The 24,616-nt window shown below is 45.0% G+C and overlaps 1 protein-coding gene across 1 annotated transcript; it reads left to right on the top strand.

Annotated features, from left to right (window-relative positions):
• The first annotated feature begins 7,113 nt into the window (after positions 1 to 7,113).
• On the top strand, positions 7,114 to 24,271 carry LOC113033703 (type I inositol 1,4,5-trisphosphate 5-phosphatase-like). Its single transcript, XM_026187755.1, has 9 exons — positions 7,114 to 7,123; positions 13,639 to 13,680; positions 14,365 to 14,465; positions 14,719 to 14,803; positions 22,010 to 22,083; positions 22,169 to 22,280; positions 23,028 to 23,096; positions 23,176 to 23,232; positions 23,884 to 24,271. Exons 3-8 carry the CDS (start codon positions 14,431 to 14,433, stop codon positions 23,218 to 23,220), a joined length of 420 nt encoding a protein of 139 aa, XP_026043540.1. The 5' UTR covers positions 7,114 to 7,123; positions 13,639 to 13,680; positions 14,365 to 14,430; the 3' UTR covers positions 23,221 to 23,232; positions 23,884 to 24,271.
• The last annotated feature ends 345 nt before the right edge of the window (positions 24,272 to 24,616 follow it).

Below are 24,616 nucleotides of genomic sequence, written 5' to 3'. Positions count from 1 at the left end.
TTATTACTATAGAAGCTACATATGCTGCCACCGAGATCTCTTCTAGCAAGACAAAATAACAAGATTTTGCAATTGATAGCAGCAACGCTGTTGATCATTTATGACCACCTGCTTACCAGAATCACATTTATGTTGGTCCTCCCAATAGGAGGGAGACGATGCAGTACAGTTTCCCAATCGCAACCATAGGCGATCGCTTGAGGTAAGATAACACTCTACCAACCTGACACATTGAGTGTCTATGTGAAAATGGTAAAGGCCAACCTGAGACATTATGTAGAATACAGTGCTTTTATTTACAGTGAACAAATGACAACACGCAAATAATTCCCAGTGCGTGATCTCTTTGAGTGAGATTTTGTTTACTCAGTTTTAACTACATCCATTAATGTTTCTATGTGATGAATTGAGCAAACTGATGAAACCTCATAACATTGTTGTCCTGAGATGAAAAATCCAATTTTCCTTTGGTATATATATTTGCTATAGCTTTTTAAAAAGCAGTCAAGATGGCAGCCTATCTGCTTGTTACATGATGATGGACCTCCTGCTTTCATGCCCAAGCTCCTATGGTGTTCATTGAGACTCTTGTCTTTTTAAAGTGTTGTATTATTTTGTATCTGTTTTATTTAACATAAACAAGCCACTAAGAATAACCAGTGGTTGTTGTCAGTCTTCTTTTTCTTTGTTAGCATTGTTCATGTGCAGAATGCCTCTAAGATCAGTTTTTAAAACCTTATCATACATCTACCACCTATGGGCTCAAGGTTTGCCAGGCACCAAACATTTTAACCCATCAGAAAAGAATAACTCCCAGGCTGACTAAGATTTCAGTGGGGAGATGAAGATTAGGATCAGAAATTCATCCAAACCACACAGCAGCATATTAATGACTTGTGTTGTAGATAATCTGAGAATAAACCAGGAAGGGAGCAAATATTTGCTGAGTTTCAGCACACAGTCAGATGTCATAAGCTCACTTTTAGTCTGATACCTGCTCATGATATGCGTCCAAATGACTAAAGCATTTATTCTTAAAAGTGTTGATAATTTTTACAGTGTATAGGGGAGAAAACAAAAGACAGACCTGTTTTAAAGTAGTTTGAATAAGAATTTTGAACGCATAAAAATATCAAAACATCTTGATCTTGTTGGTGTGTAAACTGATGAAAAAACAATCAAACAGAATTAGTTTTGAGATTATTGAAACCAATTGAAAAAAATGTGGAAAACTTGACAGCTCAATTTTATTTATATAACGCCAAATCACAACAACAGTGACTTCAAGGAACATCTATCGACTCCAAATAAGTCTTTTATAGCTTCTGGCTCCACTGGAAACTAAGGATGGGGAAATGTTGTTATGCTGCTGTGGTGATGAAAAGATACTGGAGAAGGCGGGTTATCTAAAGAAAAATGACTAAAGTGGAAGTCATGCATCTGTTGGCACAGGACTGCACATTACAGTGTAGTTAATGGTGATAGCAGCAGGGTATAATCACTGATCATACAGCTAAGGGGAAGTGAGATTAAGGCAAGATATACCTGTTATATAATTTTAATACACCCTGAAGAAAAGCAACCTGCCCCAAGTGAAAAGAAGTGCTACACAGGGAGAAGATGATTAAGTTCCTCTTTTGTGTCTTTTTGTGGTGCATAAATTACATGCTGCTTCTAACACCTCCCAAATCATTGTTGTAAAAATATAATGTTCAGTGTGGTTATGGAGGGGTTGCAGTTAGTAAAAGATAGCTGATTTGACATGTACATTAAGGCAAATATAAAAGTTCCTGGGACGCTCAAATGTTTTGAGATTATCTCCAAATTATCTTATTATTTATAGTGCGCATGCGCCAACCAGCGTGCAGCCTGTTACAGTCGCTCCTGCTTTTCTCTTAGTTTAGCTCTTTTTTCTTACGTATTCTTTTTTTTCTGACTTGTATTTTCCTCCGTTTTCTATCTCTTACTCAATCATGTGGATTGAGAGAGTTTTTGTTCTTCTGGTGGCCGTGGAACTGTTACTTTTATCATGGAACGGGACCGTGGCACATCTCCTACACGCACGGACTGTTTACTCCAGAGATCAGCTGATCGCCCTGATCAGCTGATCTTCTGCTTCTGCAGAAGTGCCCGCAGAAGTACCAGCTGAAATTTGGAGGAAAACACATCGGGGATGCAGAGGTCAAGGACAGAAGAGAAGAAAAAAGGTGACGGTGAGACAGCGGAGGCTCGAAGCGAGGAGGAGGTTTAAACCGTGTCTGCCGTCTATCGTGATGGGAAATGTGCGATCGTTGGCAAGTAAAATCGACGAGCTCTCAGCACTGGTACGGAGTCAGAGGGAATACCGAGAGTGTAGCCTGATGTGTTTCACCGAATCATGGCTGCACCAGGTCATTCCCGATGAGAATGCTTCCGTGGAAGGCTTCCACACTGTTCGGGCGGACAGGGACAGCATCGCTAGCGGTAAGCGTAAAGGAGGTGGGCTTGCTGTTTTAGTTAACAACCGGTGGTGTAACCCTGCCAACATAACAATCAAAGAAAGGATTTGTTGCCCGGACACTGAACTGTGTGCTGTTGGACTCAGGCCGTATTATTTACCCAGGGAATTCTCTCACGTCATCTTGGTGGCTGTTTATGTTCCCCCCTCTGCTAACCCCACAGCTGCATGTGACACTATCCACTCTGCCATAGCTCGGCTACAGACTCAGCACCCGAGTGCCTTTATTGTGATCTCGGGTGACTTCAACCATGTATCACTGGACAATACACTACCAACATTCAAACAATATGTGGACTGTCCCACCAGGGGAGAGAAAACTTTAGACTTACTGTATGCTAACGTCAAGGATGCATACAGCTCCTCCTCCCTCCCCCCACTTGGTAGGTCAGATCATAACCTGATTCACCTCACCCCCCGCTATGTGCCAATTGTGAGGAGGGAACCTGTGACCACCAGGACTGTTAGGAGGTGGTCAGAGGAGGCAATAGCGGAACTACAGGGCTGTTTCGAGGTGACCGACTGGGAAACACTCTGTGAGCCTCACGCCGAGGACATCAATGGGCTTACTGAGTGTATCACAGACTACATAACTTTCTGCACCGACTCCATTGTTCCAGCTCAGACTGTTCATTGTTACCCAAATAACAAGCCGTGGGTGACTAAGGACATCAAAGCCCTCCTCAACAACAAGAAGAGGGCTTTCAGAGGGGGCAACAAAGAGGAGGTGAGGAAGGTCCAGGTGTTACTAAAGGACAAGATCAGAGAGGCTAAGGACAATTACAGGAGGAAGCTGGAGTGGAAACTCCAGCAGAACAGCATGAGAGAGGTGTGGAGGGGCATGAAGACCATCACTGGATTCAGGCCAACCAACAGCAGGGGAGCTGAGGGAGGTGAGAATAGAGCCGACGAGTTGAATCTGTTTTTCAATAGATTCGACACCACAGTGTCTGCTCCCACCCCCACAACCTCACCTGCAGTCAGCCTGGAATCCAGAACCACACCACTGTGCCAGCCTCTCTCTTCACATGTTGCCTCGTGTGAGATTCCTGACACCCCTCCCCCACCCATCACCTTCACTCAATACCAGGTTGAGATGCAAATGAGGAGACTTCACTCAGGCAAGTCTGCTGGACCAGACGGAGTGAGTCCCCTTGTCCTCAAGGCCTGTGCCCCCCAGCTGTGTGGAGTCTTTCATAAACTGTTTATGCTGAGTCTGAGTCTGCAGAGGGTCCCGGTGATGTGGAAGACATCATGCCTCGTCCCTGTACCAAAGACGCCTCGTCCCAGTGGCCCCCAGGATTACAGGCCCGTGGCACTGACCTCCCACATCATGAAGACCCTGGAAAGGCTCATCCTGGACCAGCTGCGACCCATAGTAAGACCACATCTGGATCCCCTTCAGTTCGCTTATCAGCCTTGTCTCGGAACAGAGGACGCCATCATCTACCTGCTCAATCGTGTCTACACCCATCTGGACCAGCCGGCGAGCACTGTGAGGGTCATGTTTTTTGACTTTTCCAGTGCTTTCAACACCATCAGGCCGACCCTCCTGGGTGATAAGTTAGCAGCGATGCAGGTGGATGCTTCTCTGGTGTCCTGGATTGTTGATTACCTGACAGGAAGACCACAATATGTACGTCTCCCACAGTGTGTGTCTGACAAGGTGATTAGCAACACAGGGGCACCACAGGGGACTGTCCTCTCCCCCTTCCTCTTCACCCTCTACACCACAGACTTCAGCCACTGCACAGAGACCTGCCATCTTCAGAAGTTTTCTGATGACTCTGCGGTGGTTGGATGCATCAGCAGGGATGATGAGACAGAGTACCGGGCTGTGGTCGACTCCTTTGTCACGTGGTGTGAGCAGAATCATCTGCAGCTCAACGTGGCAAAGACCAAGGAACTGATCGTGGACTTCAGGAAGACCAGGAAACACTTGACCCCTGTTTCAATCCAGGGGGTCAGTGTTGACATTGTGGAGGACTATAAATACCTTGGAGTACACATTGACAATAAACTGGACTGGGCTAAAAACACCACAGCACTTTACAGGAAGGGCCAGAGTCGTCTCTATTTTTTGAGGCGACTGAGGTCCTTCAACATCTGCCAGAAAATGCTGAGGATTTTCTATGAGTCTGTGGTGGCCAGTGCGATCCTCTATGCTGTTGCATGCTGGGGGAGCAGGCTGAGGGTCGCAGATGCCAACAGACTTAATAAACTGATCCGTAAGGCCAGCAATGTTGTGGGGATGGAGCTGGACTCCCTCAAGGTGGTGTCGGAGAGGCGGATGCTGTCCAAGATAAAGACAATGTTGGATAACACCTCCCACCCACTCCATGACATGTTGGTCAGTCACAGGAGCTCGTTCAGTGAGAGACTGAGATTACCGAAAAGCACCACTGAACGACACAGGAAATCATTCCTGCCTGTGGCCATCTCCCTGTACAACGCATCCACTTAACACACTGTTTGCTGCTACAACTACACATGTTTCTTTTCCAAATATTTATTTATAAGTGACTTATGTATGTATGTATGTATATATATGTATATATTGTACTATTCTTAGTTAGCGTATTGTCTGTCTTGTCTTAATGTTGGTTTAAAATGGAGCACTGTAACAAAAAATAATTTCCCCCAGGGATCAATAAAGTATTCTGATTCTGATTCTGATTCTGATTTAGTGATGGTTGGTTTATCACTGATAAACATATTCTATGGAAATAGAAAGAAAAAAGCTGCGATCTGACCAAATGGATAGAAGAGCATGTGGTCAGCCCATTAGAACACCGCCCACTTGCAGAAGGTTTCCCAGGGTTTGTCAGCAGCAGATGCCCAGTCCTGGCTGCTTATAAAGCTCTCTCTTTCTCAGACACACACCTTGATAAGCTCCTGCAGAGTTTCGTATCGCAGGGCTGCATGAACGTCAGTGGTGACGCTGCTGCTGCTACTACGAAGTTTCCTTGAAACTGCTTGCGTTGTTAACATGGAAACAGACACGGATGTGCTTCTTGTCACTGCAAACGTCGGCTCACTCTTTAATAATGTAAGTAGAATGGCATCACAATTAAAGTCACACTATAATGATGGTATAGTCACAGGATTACGGTATGTAAAAACTCTAATAGGCTCATGCATAAATAAGTAAGGCAGGGTATAGGGTATGAGGAAAGCTGGGGGGGGGGGGGGGGGTTAACATTGAATGGGCTCCATTGCATGGAAGAGGATTAAGGCCACTGGACGTCTTTTTGTTTGTTTTTCCAGAATTCCGAGGAAAAAGTTTAGAATCCTGAAAAAGTCTTCTCTTGTCTTATTCTGAAATCTTAGCAATGCCTTTCTTGCTGCAACTCTTCCAGTCAAACCTTCAACTCGAAGTCTTCTAATCACAGTTGAAACTAAGACTTGCTTACTCCGACCGCTATTAAGCTGCGCTTGAAGCTGTTGTCCTGTGAACCGCCTATCACGCAAGCTGGTAACTATCAGAAACATCCTCTGATTAAGCTGTGGCTTTTGATCAGCCAGACCTCTTCCTGTTAGAGTTTGTTTCTGAGTGCCTTTTGACGGTGAAGGAAACTGTACTGACACCTTGACTTTCTTTGTAATTTTTCTGTAGGTTTAGAATGTTATGATGGTCTGTCTCTCTTCCACACACTACATTCTGCAGTGCAGTACTGTTCAACTGATGGTCACGAGGGTGTGGTGCTCTGTGTTCTCTGCTCCCGTGTGTCCTCACACCCCGTGCTCTCTGTCTTCTTGTTTTCCCACGCTCCTTCTGGGGGAAATAACAGAGGCATCTGTCAGGACACTCAACTACAGAAAGCATACACTCACTAGCCGCAGCTCACTAGGAAAATTGACTTGGAGCTCAATCACACTCTTAAATAGCTCCCCTGACAAGGCTGATCAGCTGCAGGTGCGTGGCAATATCTTCAGGTGTGGCCAGTCATGCAAGCATGAAAACACAGGAACAGCAACACAGTGCAGCAAAAACGCATATTAATATTATATTTTAAAATTATTTTATAAAAATAATTTCATAATTATAATTTTATAATTTATAATTATTTTATAAAATAAATTAATTCCTTCTAACAGAACGCACACACACAGATATAGTCTTGTGAAAAAGAAAAGGCATTCTCTTTCAGTTCTAAGGTTTAATGTACTGAGTTATACATGTACATGTTATACATGTACATGTAAAACAACATGTTATTATTATGGGAAAATGTAAAAACAGTGTATCTAAAATTAAGTACACCCATATTGTAGGGGTGCAACGATATTCGTATCGATATTGAACCGTTCATACAGTGCTTTCGGTTCGGTACGCATATGTATCGAACAATACAACATTTGTAATTTATTTTATCAACTTTCCTTCTGACGATGCTGTCTGTGTTGAGCGCTCAGTGAATCTGTGTTCGACTACTCCGCCTAGGCTGCACTGTCAAGCGCAGATCCACTGAGCGCTCAACACAGACAGCATAGTCAGAAGGAAGAGCGCAGGGCAAGCTAGCAAGACAGAAGTTAAGCTCTCCTTGCAACATGGCACTCCCCCACCCTCATTCAGATCTGGCGTTTGGAATTATTTTGGTTTTCATGTGACGTATGACCCTGAAGGTAAGCGAGTCATGGACTAAAGTAAAACAGTATGTTGGATGTGCCATGCAATGCTCAATTACATGGGTGGGAACTAGTGTGTTAGCGCAGTTAGCTCGTTAACGTGTTGGCCGTCTAGCCCCATGCACTGGGCGATCGGCGGTAGCTCGTTAACGGAGATTTGCCGTGTTGTGGCGTTAAGGTCATTTCAACGAGATTAACCTGAAAGCACTAGTGGGAACACAACGAATATGACTGCACATTTACGCCTACATCATCCTAGTGCAAAGACAAAAACAACAAGCATGCTACTAACTTTAGCCGAGTCATTTAGACAGCTGTTAGCACATGATTCTCCTTATGCTGCTGAGAATATAGCCCAGAAGAAGCGGATAGTATCGCTTTTATTTTGGAAAGAGACATTTCTCTGTAATAAACTCTCTTTTCCTAAGATGAGTGATTCCTCAATCAGATACAGGGCTTGCAATATCGCTAGCCCGACGTCCCGGGGCTAGATTTTTTCAGTCGGGCTACCAGAATCTATCTCTGCCCTGCCCGTCGGGCTATTGTAGGAAGTAAAAATATATGTCAATGCTTTTGCATTCTTTCAGAAATGTAGCTGGGTAATTATGTCATTGGCATCGGTGAGCCACTCTCAATATGTGACATATTGAAATCGCGTTTGAATTTGCGCTTGTTTTTTGCTTTCACTTTGCAATCGTGCGAACTGTGTATAGAGAGCGACAGCACTGATCTGTGAGTGATGATAATTTGTGCACCAATTCCTCTGACATCGTCTTATTAATCGTTAGCTTACTATGCAAACATGACAAGTGAAATCTCCCGCAGCAAGCTTAAACATGTGAGAGGTTGATCGTGCAGAGAATTGCTGAGCTTATGTGAGTGCGTGTGTAAAAGCAGCAGGATTTATATTTTAGTTCTGCTGAGCCAAATAAGACAGGTCAGGGTGAAGAAGTGACAGCCAAAGAAAAGCTTACCACAAAACGGAGAAGTTATGACAAATCAGACTATAAGGCAAAAAGAAAGTGCAGCTTTATGGTTTCATGGACAAAATAATTTCTATGGCTGCAATATGACGAGCTAAATAACCAGGGCTGCACATAAGTGGTCCGCAGGTGCGCATTCGCTGTCAAAATAAAAAACACGCACAAGGGTTAGGGTTAAATTTAAAAACTGTACTTTTGAGTTAAAATATATATTTATAATTTTAATAAATGACAAATTAAAAAGGCATGAACCTTTTTTTTGTATCGAAAAAATATCGAACCGTGACACCAAAGTATCGAACCGAACTGAACCGTGAATTTTGTGTATCGTTGCACCCCTACCATATTGCTTCCATACCAGGTAAGTAGCCGCCAGGTGCTGCTAATTAAGTGGGCGTGATTAACTGATCATCAGCAAGTGTGAGCACCTTTATGAAAAAGAAGTTTTTCTAGCATATGTTAACAAAGACAGAAAGACACCAGCCATGATCTTGAAATGAAACGCAATGAAATTGCAAATAAAAACCTAAGAACTACACATCAGATTCTACAAGTCTCAGTTAGAATGTTAAATGTTACAACTCATGACAGTATTTTGGCCAAAATAACATCTCTGATAGGCAGAGTCTCCCACCCCATGCATGTAAATGTTGGTGAACTGCAGAGCTCCTTCAGTGACGGACTGCTGGATCCTCGATGCATGAAGGAGCGTTTCCGCAGGTCCTTCCTCCCTGCAGCTGTCAGACTGTACAATCAGAACTGCTCCCAACAATCACAGATTTTACATCAGCGCTGTAACTTGCACTATTTTATCAACCGATTCACACTATAACCAGGGTTTTTCATTATTATTATTAGTCCTTTTACCTCCAGGTAAAAAATCTCATTGAGATTAAAAATCTCATTTTCAAGAGAGACCTGGCATCATGGCAAAAAAAGTCAAAATACACATACCACATAAGTATATAACAAGCCTCTTATCTGCATTTAATTTTATTTAATTTAACTTGGCAGCACAGCTTTGGTTTGCAAATTTGCATCTCATCAAATCACAAGATTTCTCAACCAATGTCCTTAAGAAAGACGAGACTAAGATGAAGATGTTTCACCATAATCCATAGTATCACATTTGACAATAACCAAACACAGCGTATCAGCAAAGACCTCATACAAGCCGACAAGCACAGCACAGCAGCCAGAGGTTGTGGGGGCCTTGCAGTGATTGAGCCATGAACTCTACTGTATGCAAAAGTATTATACAGTCAAATATAAGGCCATCTGTCTGACAGCCCAGATTGTGTCGTGCTGCAGGGCAATGACCCCAAGCAAAGCAGCTCCACATTGATTTGAGAGAGTGATAAAGTCATATAGATAATGATTACTCCTAAGTTACTCCTGCATACTCCTACAAGACATCAGATCATTTAGTCTACTTAGTTTACCACACACTAGATCTGCATTTTGCTTTAGTTTTTGTTAAATAAATAATTCCACAGTGTAATATGTAATGTGCAGTTGTTTATGTGGGACGGTATTTAATAATTTTTGAACCTGCTAGGGGCAAGATAAACTATTTTTTATTATGTCCTAGTAAGTAAAAGCTTAAAACGGAGAGAGGGTGTTATTTATTTTACCATGACTGCAATATTTTTAGTCCTTTAGCTTTGAACATTTTAAATAGTTGAAGATTGGCTAACCTTTTTTCTTTAATTTGGTGTAGTTATGATATAAAGTGAGATGTTATAACTTTAAAATGTATTAATAAGTGGGCATGGAAATCATTTCCATGCCCACTTAAAGGAGCAATGTAAAAAAACTGTGATATCAAAATACATTGTCCACAATAATACTGCTATCATGGCACTGTGACTCTGTGATAATTGAGACATTGCAATAGCAGTGATATATGATTATATCTGTGCAAGTGAGGGAGAAAATACCATTTGAAAGGAAAAAACATGAATTAAATATCTATTGTGTTGTCAAATTCAAATTCAAATTCAAATTTTATTTGTCACACACACACAACCATACACAGTATGACATGGGGGTGAAATGCTTGTAGCTGTACAATGCCCGACCATTAAATGACAGAAGAAAAGTTTTACAATATTTACAATTTACTACAAAAATTTACAAATTAACTTAGGAATTTACAGTAAAGAATGTGCAAATAGCAGAAGAGATTATAAAGATAAGGATTATAAATTATAGGAACTATAGGATTATAGGAAATGTGTGGTGGTGCGTGTGGTGACGTGTGTGAGAGTCCAGTCTTATAGTGACGTGTTTGGGAGAGTCCAGTCCTACACCTGGTTCAGGGCCCGAATAGCCTGGGGGAAGAAGCTCCTCCTCATTCTCTCTGTTTTGGCCTTAAGGGAGCGGAAGCGCTTCCCAGACCTCAACAGTGAGAAGAGTCCATTGTTGGGATGGGAGAGGTCCATCATAATCTTCCTAGCTTTGGACTTGCACCGCTTGGTGTAGATGGACAGCAGGTCAGGGAGCTCTGATTGAATGATGCGTTCTGCCGAGCGCACCACCCTTTGCAGATCTCGTCTGTCCTGCTTGGTGCTGTTCCCAAACCAGGTGCAGATGTTTGACGTCAGGACGCTCTCGATGGTGCAGGAGTAGAAGTTCTTGAGCACCTTCAGTGGCAGATGGAAGTCTCTAAGTCTTCTGAGGAAGAAGAGACGCTGACGGGCTTTCTTAACCAGGGTGTTGATGTGACAGGACCATGACAGGTCCTGAGTGATGTGGACACCCAGGTATCGGAAACTGTCCACTCTCTCCACTGGCGTGCCACTGATGATGAGGGGTTTGTAATTCCTCGCCTGCTTTGTAGTGAAGTCCACGATCAGCTCCTTAGTCTTGCTGATGTTTAGGAGGAGGTTATTCTCCTGGCACCAGGTCTCCAGGTTCCTAATCTCCTCCAGGTAGGCCGTCTCGATGTTGTCGGAGATCAGGCCCACAACAGCAGTGTCGTCAGCAAACTTGACAATGGAGGTGGTGTCGGATGTGGCTACACAGTCATAAGTGTACAGTGAGTACAGCAGGGGGCTTAAAACACAGCCCTGAGGCACTCCAGTGCTGAGTGAGATGGAGGGGGAGACTTGTTTTCCTACCCTCACTGATTGGGGTCTGTCTGTGAGGAAGTTGAGGATCCACTGACACAGTGATGAGCTGAGTCCTAGATCCGTCAACTTGGTGAAAAGCTTAGAGGGAATTATTGTGTTGAATGCTGAACTGTAGTCCACGAACAGCATCCTAACATAATTCCCTCTGCCAGTGTCCAGGTGACTCAGGGATGTGTGGAGCAGGTGAGATATGGCATCGTCTGTGGAACGATTAGTCCGGTAAGCAAACTGAAGTGAGTCGATGGTGGGAGGAAGTGAAGAAGTGATGTGATCTCTCATCAGTCTTTCAAAACACTTCATCACAATTGAAGTCAGTGCTACTGGACGGTAGTCATTGTGGCAAGCGGGCTGTTGTTTCTTTGGAACAGGGATAATAATGGACCGTTTGAAGCATGTGGGAACCACAGCTTGGGCCAGGGAGAGGTTGAAGATCTCCGTGAACACCGGTGCTAGTTGATCAGCGCAGGCTCTAAGGACCCGGCCAGGGATTGCATCTGGTCCTGCTGCCTTCCTGGTGTTCACCCTCCTGAAGGTGTTCCTCACGGCATGCTCTGTGATGACGAATGCATTTTCTTCATTGGTGCACTCCGAGCGCGGGCAGCCGTTTGTTGTTTTAATTGATGCGGCGTCGAAGCGAGCATAAAACGTGTTCAGCTCATCAGCCAGTGAAGCATCGGCATTCATCATTGAAGAAGCTGGTCGTTTATAGTCCGTTATAGTCCGCAGTCCTTTCCACAGGCTCCTAGAGTCGCACTGTCGTAGCTGTGACTCTAGTTTTTCCCCGTAGCTCCGCTTTGCCTTTCGGACCGCGCTGCGCACGTTGTAGGACGCAGCCTTGTATAGGTCCATATTACCGGAGACAAGCCCTTCATTGTAGGCAGCGGTGCGTGATCTCAGAGCGTCGCGGATGTTTTTATCCACCCACGGCTTCTGGTTGGGAAACGTTCGGATGATAGTTCTTTCTGCTGTGTCGTCCGCTAGTTTCCCGATAAATCCCACAACCACTTCCGTAAACATGTTGATGTCATCAGAGCTGCGCCGAAACATGTCCCAGTCTGCGTCATCCAGTGCGTCCTGCAGCGCGGCCACCGATTGGTCCGTCCAGCGAGCGACCTCCCTCCTGATTGGTGGTTGCTGCTTTAGCCTTTGTTTGTAAGCAGGTATGAGGAAGATGGCGGAATGGTCCGATTTTCCAAATGCCGGCAGGGGTTGAGCCTTGTAACAGTTCTTGAACGGGGTGTAGCAGTGGTCTAATGTCCTCGTGCCCCGGGTGGGGCAGTTGATGTGCTGGTGAAGGTTGTGAAATGTCCGTTTGAGATTCACTCTGTTAAAATCTCCCATAACAATGAGTGCGGCATCTCGGTGAAGTGTTTGTTGATGTGTGAGAGCCTCATGTAGCTCACATAAGGCAGTGTCCGAGTCCGCGTGAGGCGGAATGTAAACAGTGCAGGCAATGACCGCAGTGAATTCCCGAGGGAGATAGAAAGGGCGACACTTAACGATCAAAAGCTCCAGATTGGGCGAGCAAGAGCGTGTGAGTGGGGAGATGTTTGTGCTGTCGCACCATCTGTTGTTCACCATCAAACACACTCCACCACCTCTTTTCTTCCCCGACTCCATTGTCCTGTCCATGCGGTAAACCGAAAAGAACCCCGTCGGCTGTACGGCGTGGTCTGGTATCGCTGGGTTCAGCCAAGTCTCGGTAAAGCAGAGGAGGTTGCAGTCCCGAATGTCTCTCTGGAACTTGATTCTGGCTCTGAGGTCATCAAGCTTGTTCTCGATGGATTGAACATTGGCTAGCAGGATACTGGGCATGGGTGCGCGGTGTGCGCGAGCCCGTAGCCTGTTCCTGATGCCGGCTCTTTTACCTCGAGGCCGTCGCTTAGGGTCGCGTCCTTTGTTCTCTCTCAGGATCTCCTTTGGCCAGGTTGGGTCCGGAGTTAAACATGGTGAAATGCTCGTGTACTGCAGACCAATAGAAACCAAAGTGTCTCTACTGTAGCGGATTTGTGTGTTTTGCATGATGCCCATGCAAGATTATCGCAGATATAGCAAAAAGTGACGAAAAACTGCAAAAAGTGGAGAAGTCAGGGCAGAGCATCCAGCACGGCAGCCGACCTCACCGGCGCCATTTTGTTATGAGTTTCTTTTTCTTCACTGCAAATTGGTTAACCTCTGCTGCCTTTAGCCTCACGATCTGTGAAATTTAAATAGGGACATCATGTTATCATAGATTAAAACGGGAAAGTAAATATTATCCATTTTTGACACCTACAAATAAATAATCTATGAAAAAAATTCTGATTTCCAGATGTACTGAAAAAAATGTGTGGATCTGAGCCCAAATTATCTGAGCCCATATATATATATGTTTGTTTGTTTTTACATTTCATAGGTCGGTGAAATTCAAAGTGAATGGTTAAAACAACTGTACAAGGTAAGCTTGAGCTTCTGCATGTTGCAATAATAATATTACAGTTTGTTTTGTTTTGTTTTGTTTTGTGGAGAGTATGGCCACTTCTAGGAAGCGAAACCTGTGTTGGTTCTGGCCACTGTTCTATTATACAGTTGTAATTACTGATAGCATATCTGCATTCAAACATCACTAAAGCATATGCTTTTTAAAAAGACCACTCGAGACAAGCTGAAAGGTCAAATATTTAAGATGTGGACATACTTCAACATACAAGAAAACATTCCACTTTAAAATTGAGAGAAAGTGGCCTCTTTTTGTACAAATGGTGTTCTTTACTAGTGAGGATAAAAAGGCAGGATGATTTCCTTTATTTTATCAAATAATCAGTAAGCAAAGCTAACTACAATGTTGCTGTTTTTATTTATTAACAGGAATGATATGCGATTACCTTTTTTATACTTTAACTGCTTAAGATAACTGAACCTCTCTTTTTTAAGTATAATTTGGGATATTTTAGTACGTTTGAGCTGCTCCTGCTCTATTTAACTTGGGCGGCATTGCAAACACAAAATTTCTTGTATCTGACATTACAAATTAAAAGGCTTCCCTGGAGACGATCATCATTATTGACCTTCTACACCGCTCAGTGCTCTTTAGTGTAAGCATGTACGTTGCACTGAGACTTTTTGCTTTGCTGTATAACAGACTATCCAGAGCTACAAGCCACACTTCATTGCCCTGCACTTGCAGGAGGTGGGAGGAAAGGACTACATGTTAAACATGGGCCATGCAGAAAACTTGTTCTGGTAGGATTAATATGCTGATTATAATGCATTTTGCCATTTCCATTGATTCGTTGTTGTCAATTAAACAGTTCGTTATAATGTGTCAAAAAAATGAAAACCATCTACAGTTACAGTATATGTCATTTGAGAAGCGAGAACCAGTCAAGTCATTACATCTTTATTTAAAATCATAACATTAATTGATGGCTTTTAGATATGTATACAAAGAAACCTCCATTGCAGTGATCATACTTTTTTGCTCTGCTGTTACCAGGACCCTCGGTTCCAGTGAAGAAATGAAAGACTTTGACAGGTCTTGCATTTATGTGGACAACCAGTTCAAAGGAGATAGCTTCACGGTAAGAAAAACAAAAATGTCTCATACAGAGCAGTTGCTGTGTGATAACTGGATGCAGTCAATGTATTCTGCTGGGGAAAATCAGACGTTTCTGAGAGTGACGTCCCAGGGATCCCAGGGGCTATGTTGTCTGGGGGCTTTTGCCCCCTGGTAGGGTCTCCCATGGCAAATTGGTCCTGGGTGAGGGACCAGACAAAGAGCGATTCAGAAGATCCTTATGAAAAGAACATCGAGGGAACAGTTTACCCTGCCCGGGATAGGGTTACCGGGGCCCCGCCCTGGAGCCAGGCCCGGGGAGGGTGCCCGAGGGCGAGCGTCTGGTGGCCGGGCCTTAGTCCATGGGGCCCGGCCGGGCACAGCCCGAAGAGGTGACATGGGCCCATCCTCCCGCAGGCCCACCACCCGCAGGAGGCGCCATAGGGGTCGGGTGCATTGTGTGCCGGGTGGCGGCCAGGAGCGGAGGCCCTGGCGGACTGACCCCCGGCTGCCAAGACTGGCAATAGGGACATGGAATGTCACCTCTCTGGTGGGGAAGAAGTCTGAGTTAGTGCGTGAGGTTGAGAGGTACCGGCTAGATATAGTCGGGCTCACCTCTACGCATGGCTTGGGCTCTGGAACCAGTCTCCTGGAGAGGGGCTGGACTCTGTCTCAGTCTGGAGTTGCCCCTGGTGAGAGGCGGCGGGCTGGGGTGGGTATTCTAATATCCCCTCGGCTTGCTGCCGGTACGTTGGGGTTTATTTGCCTGTTATTGGCCATAACGAACACCTTGTTCGAACATAAGAGTGTCCATAAGTGCACGTGGCACCAGGACGCTCTAGGCCATAGGTCGATGATCGATTTTGTAATCGTATCATCAGACCTGTGACCATATGTTCTGGACACTCGGGTAAAGAGAGGGGCTGAGCTGTCAACTGATCACCACCTGGTGGTGAGTTGGATCAGGTGGCGGGGGAGGACGCTGGACAGAGCTGGTGCACCTAAACGCGTAGTGAGGGTGTGCTGGGAACGTCTAGCAGAGGCCCCAGTCCGCGGGATCTTCAACACACACCTCCGGCAGAGCTTCAGCAGCATTCCGAGGGAGACTGGGGACATTGAGTCCAAATGGACCATGTTCAGCGTCTCCATTGCCGGAGCTGCTGCATTGAGCTGCGGCCGCAAGGTGGTTGGTGCCTGCCGTGGTGGTAATCCCCGAACCAAATGGTGGACACCAGAGGTGAAGGGAGCCACCAGGCTGAAGAAGGAGTACTATCGGGCTTGGTTAGCCTGTGGGACTCCGGAGGCAGCCGAGGTATCGACAGGCCAAGCGGAATGCGGCTCGGGCAGTGGCTGAAGCAAAAACTCGGGTGTGGGAGGAGTTCGGAGAGGCCATGGAAAAAGACTTTCGGACTGCCTCGAAGAGATTCTGGCAAACCGTCAGGCGTCTCAGGAGGGGAAAGCGGTGCTCTACCTGCACTGTGTATAGTGCTGGCGGAGCGCTGCTGACCTCGACTGAGAAAATTGTCAGGCGGTGGAAGGAATACTTCGAGGATCTCCTTAATCCCACTGACACGTCTTCCGAGGAGGAAGCAGAGTCTGGGGATGAGGGGAATGACCCGCCAATTTCCGGGGGCGAGGTCACTGAGGCAGTTAAACAACTCCTTGGTGGCAGAGCCCCGGGTGTTGGTGAGGTCCGCCCCGAGTTCCTGAAGGCTCTGGACGTTGTAGGGCTGTCCTGGTTGACACGCCTCTGCAATGTTACGTGGAGATCAGGGGCAGTACCTGTGGACTGGCAGACCGGGGTGGTGGTCCCCATCTTTAAGAAGGGGGACCGGAGGGTGTGTTCCAACTACAGGGGGATCACACTCCTCAGCCTCCCTGGGAAAGTCTATGCCAGGGTGCTGGAAAGGAGAGTTCGTCTGCTAGTCGAACCTCGGATACAGGAGGAACAATGCGGTTTTCGTCCTGGTCGTGGAACACTGGACCAGCTCTTTATCCTCTCGAGGATACTTGAGGGTGCATGGGAGTTTGCCCAACCAGTCTACATGTGTTTTGTGGACTTGGAGAAGGCATTTGACCGTGTCCCTCGGGGTGTCCTGTGGGAGGTGTTGCAGGAGTATGGGGTGTCTGGCCCATTGCTACGGGCCATTCGATCCCTATACATCTGTTCCAAGAGCTTGGTTCGCATTGCCGGCAATAAGTCGGACTCGTTCCCGGTGGGTGATGGGCTCCGTCAGGGCTTTGTCTCCGGTTCTGTTCATAATTTTTATGGATAGGATTTCTAGGCGCAGCCAAGTGGCGGAGGACTTTCACTTTGGTGGCCTCAGAATCTCATCTCTGATTTTTGCGGATGATGTGGTTCTGTTGGCTTCATCGGGTGAGGGCCTCCAGCTCGCACTGGAACGGTTCGCAGCCGAGTGTGAAGCAGCGGGAATGAGGATCAGCACCTCCAAATCTGAGGCCATGGTTCTCAGCCGGAAAAGGGTGGAGTGCCCACTCTGGGTCGGGGATGAGTTCCTGCCCCAAGTGGAGGAGTTCAAGTATCTCGGGGTTTTGTTCGCGAGTGATGGGAGAAGGGAGCCGGAGATCGACAGACGGATTGGGGCTGCAGCTGCAGTAATGCAGACGCTGCACCGGTCCGTCGTGGTGAAGAGGGAGCTGAGTGTAAAAGCGAAGCTCTCAATTTACCGGTCAATCTACGTCCCTACCCTCACCTATGGCCACGAGCTGTGGGTAGTGACCAAAAGAACGAGATCGCGGATACAAGCGGCATCCGTTCGGCCATCCGGGAGGGGCTCAGAGTAGAGCCGCTGCTGCTCCACATCGAAAGGAGCCAGCTGAGGTGGTTCGGGCATCTGACAAGGATGCCCCCTGGGCGCCTCCTGGGTGAGGTGTTCCAGGCATGTCCCACCGGGAGGAGGCCCCGGGGCAGACCCAGGACACGCTGGAGAGATTATATCTCTCGGCTGGCCAGGGAAAGCCTTGGTGTTCCCCCGGATAAGCTGGAGGAGGTGGCTGGGGAGAGGGAGGTCTGGGCCTCTTTGCTTAGGCTGCTGCCCCCGCGGCCCGGCCTCGGATAAAGCGGATGAGGATGGATGGATAGATGTTTTTGGAATGACTTTCCCACCTTCCTAGCAAAAGAGAAAGAAAGGAAAAGCAACTCAAGACTTTTGCACAGTAGTGTTTTTTGGTTTTGTTTTTTTAAGTATTAACCCACACTCCTCCCAGGTGATACCCTCACACTGAACATTTGACAGTAGGGGTCAATGGCTGCATCTGCAGATTGAAGCTGTGTGAAGTCAAAAAAGGGGATACTCAGTGGCCAGGTGAGAGTAGAGACAGGACAAAGTCAATACATTTAAGTCTAGATTAAAACTAGGGCAGCTGTCTTCTAAGGCAGAAGACAGAATCTAGCTAAATCCAGTGGAGTGGTTTGGTTTAAACTAGATTAAAACCAACAATTATATATTTTAAAATAAAATAATTAAACATACTCACCGAAAATGGATTTAGCTACATTCTGGGCCGCGTTTCCGAATGCAGTAGGTAGCGAGCTGACTGGAGACCGTAACAGCCAATCAGAATTTTTGCATCAAGTCTGTGATTGGCAGGTTTTGTGGCACACTTACAGTATAACGGTGTACAGTGGTCCCTCGCGGTCCTGATTGGCTGTAGACCATTGTCAATCAATCTCGTGCCTCCTGTCTCCTGAATAGTACAGAATGCGTTCAGTTGTCCAATTTATATAAATATTCGATCGTTAGCGGTGTGACTCTGAAATGCTGTACTGTATGTTTGTACGTTTTCTCCCCAACAAACACCACAATGTCGACGAAACGTTTTGCACCGTCGTCAAAGGCACCTGCGGGTATCTTTGGTTTCATTCTGTGATACTGGACTTATTTTTCTACGAAGGTTTGAACTTTGAGAGTGTTTAAACAAGAGAGAAAAGTGTGAAAATGTTCATGCCTGTCTGAGAAAAATGTATAAAGTGTGTAGTCCGGGGTTTTACAGCCTTAAAACATCTATAATAACTGTAAAAAATAAAGTTGGCTACTTCGAGGATTTCATCTATTTCATAACTCCCGCGATAAACGAGGCACCACTCTATAGAGAGTTGAGCGCGCACGAAGCAGAGATGTGAGCATGAAGACCTAGGGCAGGTCCGCAGGTATCTGTCAGCACACAGCAGAGATCTGAGCAAGAGCAAATGCCAACAACTGAGCGAGAGGGGCTGTTATTGTGTGTGCAATAATAACAAATAATAGCAAACACTGAAATACATTTCTTGCATGAAGAAATTAATTTTGTCCCCTCAAATTAAACTTTTCTTCGCTCAAAATAACCTTCTTCTCAAAATGCAACATTTGCGCATGCATTTCTTTTAACGTGCGATCAGAGAAGAGGCACAGAAATAAACAATACTTTGGGCCGATGTTAGCAAGTGTGCGTTCATAGAACCAGTAAGTCACGTTGGGAACCTATTTTTATTTCTGTTGCAGTTAATTTACCCATGTAGACACCCATTACTACTGCCTGTGTGACAGCTATGCTGTAGAAGTAAAGTAGATAGTAGCCTGACTTCACAGGGTATTTCTAAGTTGTTTTCTGTTGTTGTGGAGAGTAATTGTTCAGAAAGGTTTTACCTGATGCAGTTACTGTGCTAACATACGAACCTGTTCTTGCTAATAACCCCTGTGTAAACATAGCGGCATTTGATTGAGCAATTGTGTCCACTAGAGGGTGGTGTTGATTTAATCTAAATTGGCTATAAGCCATCCTGTCATGTCTTTATGATAATCTTTTCATGGTGTCTGTTTCTGTCCACGCTTAAATGGTGTTCTCTGTAGTGCTTAATGTGAGAGATGCTGAACCAGTGAAAGATGTTTATGTTATTGTACTAATTTAAGAACCACATCCGTACCAGCTAGAGCGTGTGTTCGATGCGGGCCAGTTTTAAATAAAGTTCTTCAGCACTGTGACATAATTCCCCGTCTCTGACCGGACCTTATTAACAGGGAACAGTACAGAATCACGTTTCAGAGATAGTGGACTAGTGTGTTCACATTCTGTTGTAACCCATAAACTGAACGGTAATGTAACGACATCCATCTTTCACTTTCACAAAAGTAAAACATCACCACTTCCACCTATAGTTGGTTGTAATGGAGGTGGAGTAAAATGGATCCACTCTCCCTGCCCAGCGCGTACTCCCCATGCAAGGGAAGCAAATTCTGTCGGGGATACCTGCCTTGGCACAACACGTCCTTGCACAACAACCTTGTGTTGCAGCCAATGAAACAGACTCTTCCTCCTTTGCCCAGGTGTGCTGGGGCACAAGCGGTTAATACCTTTTAAATGGTTTTAATTTTCTGTCTTTATTGATTTTACATTGCACGATTAATCAGATAAGAGGAGCAGGGAGTTAGTACATTTAAAATTGTTAGCCCCACGTCAGGGATGATTGGGTACAAAAACAGACACGCACACTTCAGGGCCCTTTTGGAAATATTTTAGTATTATTATTGTTGTTGTTGTTGTTGTTATTTGCCTGTGCCATTTGTCACTTTAGCAATCAGAATTGTTTTCTTAAGGCCAGCCAAGAAAAACAGGGGAACGGGGGACAGTAAGAGAAGACACTGAGAGAATCCGTTGGATCACCTGTTAAAACAAGAAAAAAGAAAACAAACAAGAGAACAACACAATACAGAGATCAAAGCAACAACTAGATATGTATAAGTAACAGTAAATACTAAATATTGAATGTTATTGAGCAGCACGCAAGGCCAACAGCGCACAATATGCTTTAAGATAGCATACAAGGAAGATATAGTTTGTGTCTGTGAGCACCCGTGTGTACACCTGTGTGCATGAGCGCGTTTGCGTTCAAAAGGTTTCTCCATGTAACAATCTGCTAGAGGGTGTGGGAAGCCATAGCCCTGGCCCCAGAGCATGAAGCAGCCATGGAGAAGACCCAGGCCCCAGACATCCACAGGCCCTCCAGAGTGTGAAAGCCCAAGGAGGACCACTGGAGAGGCAAATGCACCACATTCCCAGAAAGAGCTGAGGAGAGCACCAGATGTGGGGTCACCCAGCAGCCACGGTGCAGATGCCACAGGTGGCTGCGGTGATGAGCCCGCAGGCCATGCCGGCAGACAGTCATGCCAGAGCGGATCGAGCCCCAGTCCCTGAGGTCCGAGGGAACCCCACCCCCCAGATAGGGTCCGACCTGGCCAGGGGCGCCAGGCCTCACCAAGCAGCCAGTGGGAGTATGCGGGGTACATACCTGAGCGCTCAGCCCCAGACACTGAGAACCACCAAAGGTTCTGAGGGCTGAGGGCATCAGTTTGACATAGACAAACTGGCACACACAGACACAAGCATACATTCCCACCCTCATGCACATAAATACAAATACTCAGCACTCGCGCAATGTGGAGACAAACAGAAATGAACACTATACACCCTTTCACACTTCCCAAACATACTTTACACTCCGAGGTTCAGGTACCACCGCCCCCAGGGGGGCAATGAGCCCCCAGAGCCAGGAGATGTTACCCTTTTCCCTGGGGTGGAGGGACGGACTGCCCCCGGCCCGGCAGCTGCAGGGATGGCCCAGCGTCCCAGACCCCGACCAGACTGCCAACTCCTCCCAACCCCCTGCCCCGATCGTGTACAGAGAATGGGGGTGTGAAGACCCCACACCTTACTCAGCCCGCTCATATGTCTTGTTGATGTGTAATGTTCTAAAGTGCATTTAAAACACAGGAGTGGCATGGTGCTTCCTGCCAGGAAGCAGTAGGTGTCAGCAAAGCCCCTCCTGGGGCATCGGCCCCAGGAAAGACTATTATTTAAAGTTTGCTGTGTTTTCGGAGAGTAACAATGCACTGTGTCATACATTCAAACTACAAAGCATACCAAATGTTCTTACTTTCTTTGAAGAAAGTACTGCCCCTGCCCCAGTCTAAGAACTGAGACTGAAGGAGTCACTTGGATGAGTGACGAAATGTTTCTCCCACAAAACGCTACGTCCAGATGAACAGAATCAACTTTTGGAGATCAGCAGGAATACTTCAAAGAAATGACAGCACAGTAAACACAAAAAGGGAGAAACATTAGTAGCAGTAACCCAAATTATCCCCAATGTTAAATCTGCACTCATCAATCATGCTTGTTTTTCATGTGTTGATGTTTGTAGTCATTTGTAACCATAGTGGCTTCTTTCCCTCAGCTTTTGAAGTATGACAAAGAAGTTGCAGCCTTCCATGTTGTTATTAGGGAAGAGGGTATCAAGTTTCCACCAAGGTCTGTAACTCTGCTACTTGCTGCAAATTTCTGCCATTTACTTTTCATGCTTTAAGAATTTGTTCCCCTCTTGTCTTGTGCTCAGCTACCCATACAGTGAAGAGCATGCTAAACCAACCCAGTACATGAACACTCGCTGTCCTGCCTGGTGTGATCGCATCCTTATGTCACATACAGCCCAAGATTTAATCCACAGGGTGAGTCTTTGCACAATCACATCATTTCATGATGACAAGAACACAATTTGATATAATACGTGAGTTAGCATGACGTGTTAAGGAAGCACTTTGGCAAGCTAGCCAGCCAACATTTCTAGTCAATGTGTTTTAGCAGTAGCATTAGTTAGCAACATTTTAAGGTTAACCAATTATGCTGCATGACTCTGACTCTGGTTAGTTCGTAAACCTTTGCTGATAGTGACGGGTTAATTTATCAGCCAGAGCAGTTCTAGGGGTTTAAAAAAATTAGCTAGCATTATCTATTTAAGATAGTGTTTCGCTACAATATGTAGCTTGCAGTTTGTCTGTTTTTGCAGGAAAGCTAATGTTAGCTAACAGATGGTGATACCTGTGTTTGCAAAAAGACTTCTTTTCCTGTAGAAGTCTGTGAGCCAAAGTCTGTAAAAGTCCTCCTGAGTTTTTGGGATTGTTCTGGATCATATTTTGAAATTGAGGATTAACTTTGGTGTAAAACTACATCTTCATTGCATAAGAAGTTGTTAATCACAAGTCATTAGACAACGGGCTTCGCATACTTTGGTACACGGTTTTACATTCGTGCACACATACTGTATAACCTTTAATATATAATGTGATGTAAATCCACTATGAACATAATCCAGCCCACACAAATGTGATACTCAAAATTTAAGTTAATATAATTTAAGAAGAATCTGTTCGTTATGTTTACATATAAATGATCTTCAAGTTCATTCTTCTTTTCAGAGAGACGATGGTGAGAAGAGTGTTGTTTACAACACAATGGGTCCTAATGTCTGTATGGGAGATCATAAGGTAACAGATTACATAAGCAGTGTGTTGTGCACATCAGCCATGTGGACTGACTCTGATGTTTTTTGTTTTTCTTCTGTAGCCTGTGTTCTTGTCCTTCTCACTGAAGACAAATGACCACATCTGATACTTCTAAATGGTAAGAAGTTTCACTGAGTGTGTGTGTTCTGTACTGCATGTGCAAGTGCAGCTGAGTCGATGTGGTAATTCCAGTGAATGGATTCAGTGTGAGAGAGTGAGCACAGTAATCTTTCTCTGGTCCCTGGAGAGCCATAACCTTACTGGCCCAGTGGAGTCGGGATATGAACTAAGAGTAATGCGTGCGGGACATAAGAGATCCTTTGTGCACATCGTAGTTGGAGTGCAGGCGATCTGCACTCTCGCTGATCTATGTCTATTGAATCCTCCTCACTGTCACTGTGGCTACACATTAGGTTTAATGCTGGCCTGCTTTTCATTAATTACCACATGGATGGCTGGCTGGAGACACATTCATTGTGCGGGGCATTTTTACGGCCATTTTTATGGCCATGATTTTGTTTTGCTGCCATTTCAATTTATTTTTTTAAGGAAGAACTGCCTTTTCATGATTGTCCTTCTTCACAATGGGAGTGCTTGAAGAGGCTACAACTATCTTCTTTTGTGTTTTTGACATTTCAAGGCATATGAAAGGTTTGGCCTACTGCTATTATTTTTAGGCTACATTTTAGCTCTTGCAAGGTGTGTTCATAAACATGTTGTTTATGTAACCGTTGTTTTTTTGTGAAGTAATGCCTTGTGTCTTGTCTAGGCTTTGCTGCCTCCGTCCTGATTGGGTGCTGCTGCCTAAATCAAGTCGATCAGCAAAGCCCTGTATGTCTGGGGAGCTGTACTTCTGGCCATTTTGACTGCTCATACTCACTCATTGGGTTTTAGAGGCTTAAATGCCTTTGAGTTGTATTTTTAGCCACATGTGATTTTGTTTAGACTGTGTTTGTAGGGTAGAGCTGCCTTTAATTTGTTATCCCTAATTTTCTCCTGTTTATGTGGTGATTAGGTAGGTTATTTTTGTAGGGTGTATATTTTGTTTTATTTGGAATTAAGCAAGTTAACTTTTAATTTCTTTTTAGGGATGTTGTATTTGTAATATTGGCAATATTTCCTTAAACTTAAATGTCAATCTGAACCAAACCGAGATTTAAACTAGCAGAAAATAAACATTTAACAAAATCTTATTAAAAATTATTTTCTTGATATTTAATCTGTGTATTAATAAATATACTATAAACAATGTTAATGTAACTAAAATAGTTGGTGAAATGAAGGAATAAAAAACTAAAACTCACTTTTGAGAAGTACATGAAGTTTGATCCATGCTTAATAAACTTGAGCTTAAAGTGAACTCTCCAAGTTGCCTCATCAGAGAGTTGCAGTCAGCTTTGTTTGCTAAGCAGCTTCAAAAACTTATCTTGCAGGTGTGACTGACACAGTTATTGTGTATGCTCTTCATCAGTAACAAGCAGCTCATTTGCTGTGAAACATAA

Source organism: Astatotilapia calliptera, chromosome 12, assembly GCF_900246225.1.
Source record: "Astatotilapia calliptera chromosome 12, fAstCal1.2, whole genome shotgun sequence".
Classification (NCBI taxonomy): Eukaryota; Metazoa; Chordata; class Actinopteri; order Cichliformes; family Cichlidae; genus Astatotilapia; species Astatotilapia calliptera.
The sequence above is the reverse complement of the archived record's forward strand: the minus strand, read 5'-3'. Positions and strand labels throughout refer to the sequence as shown.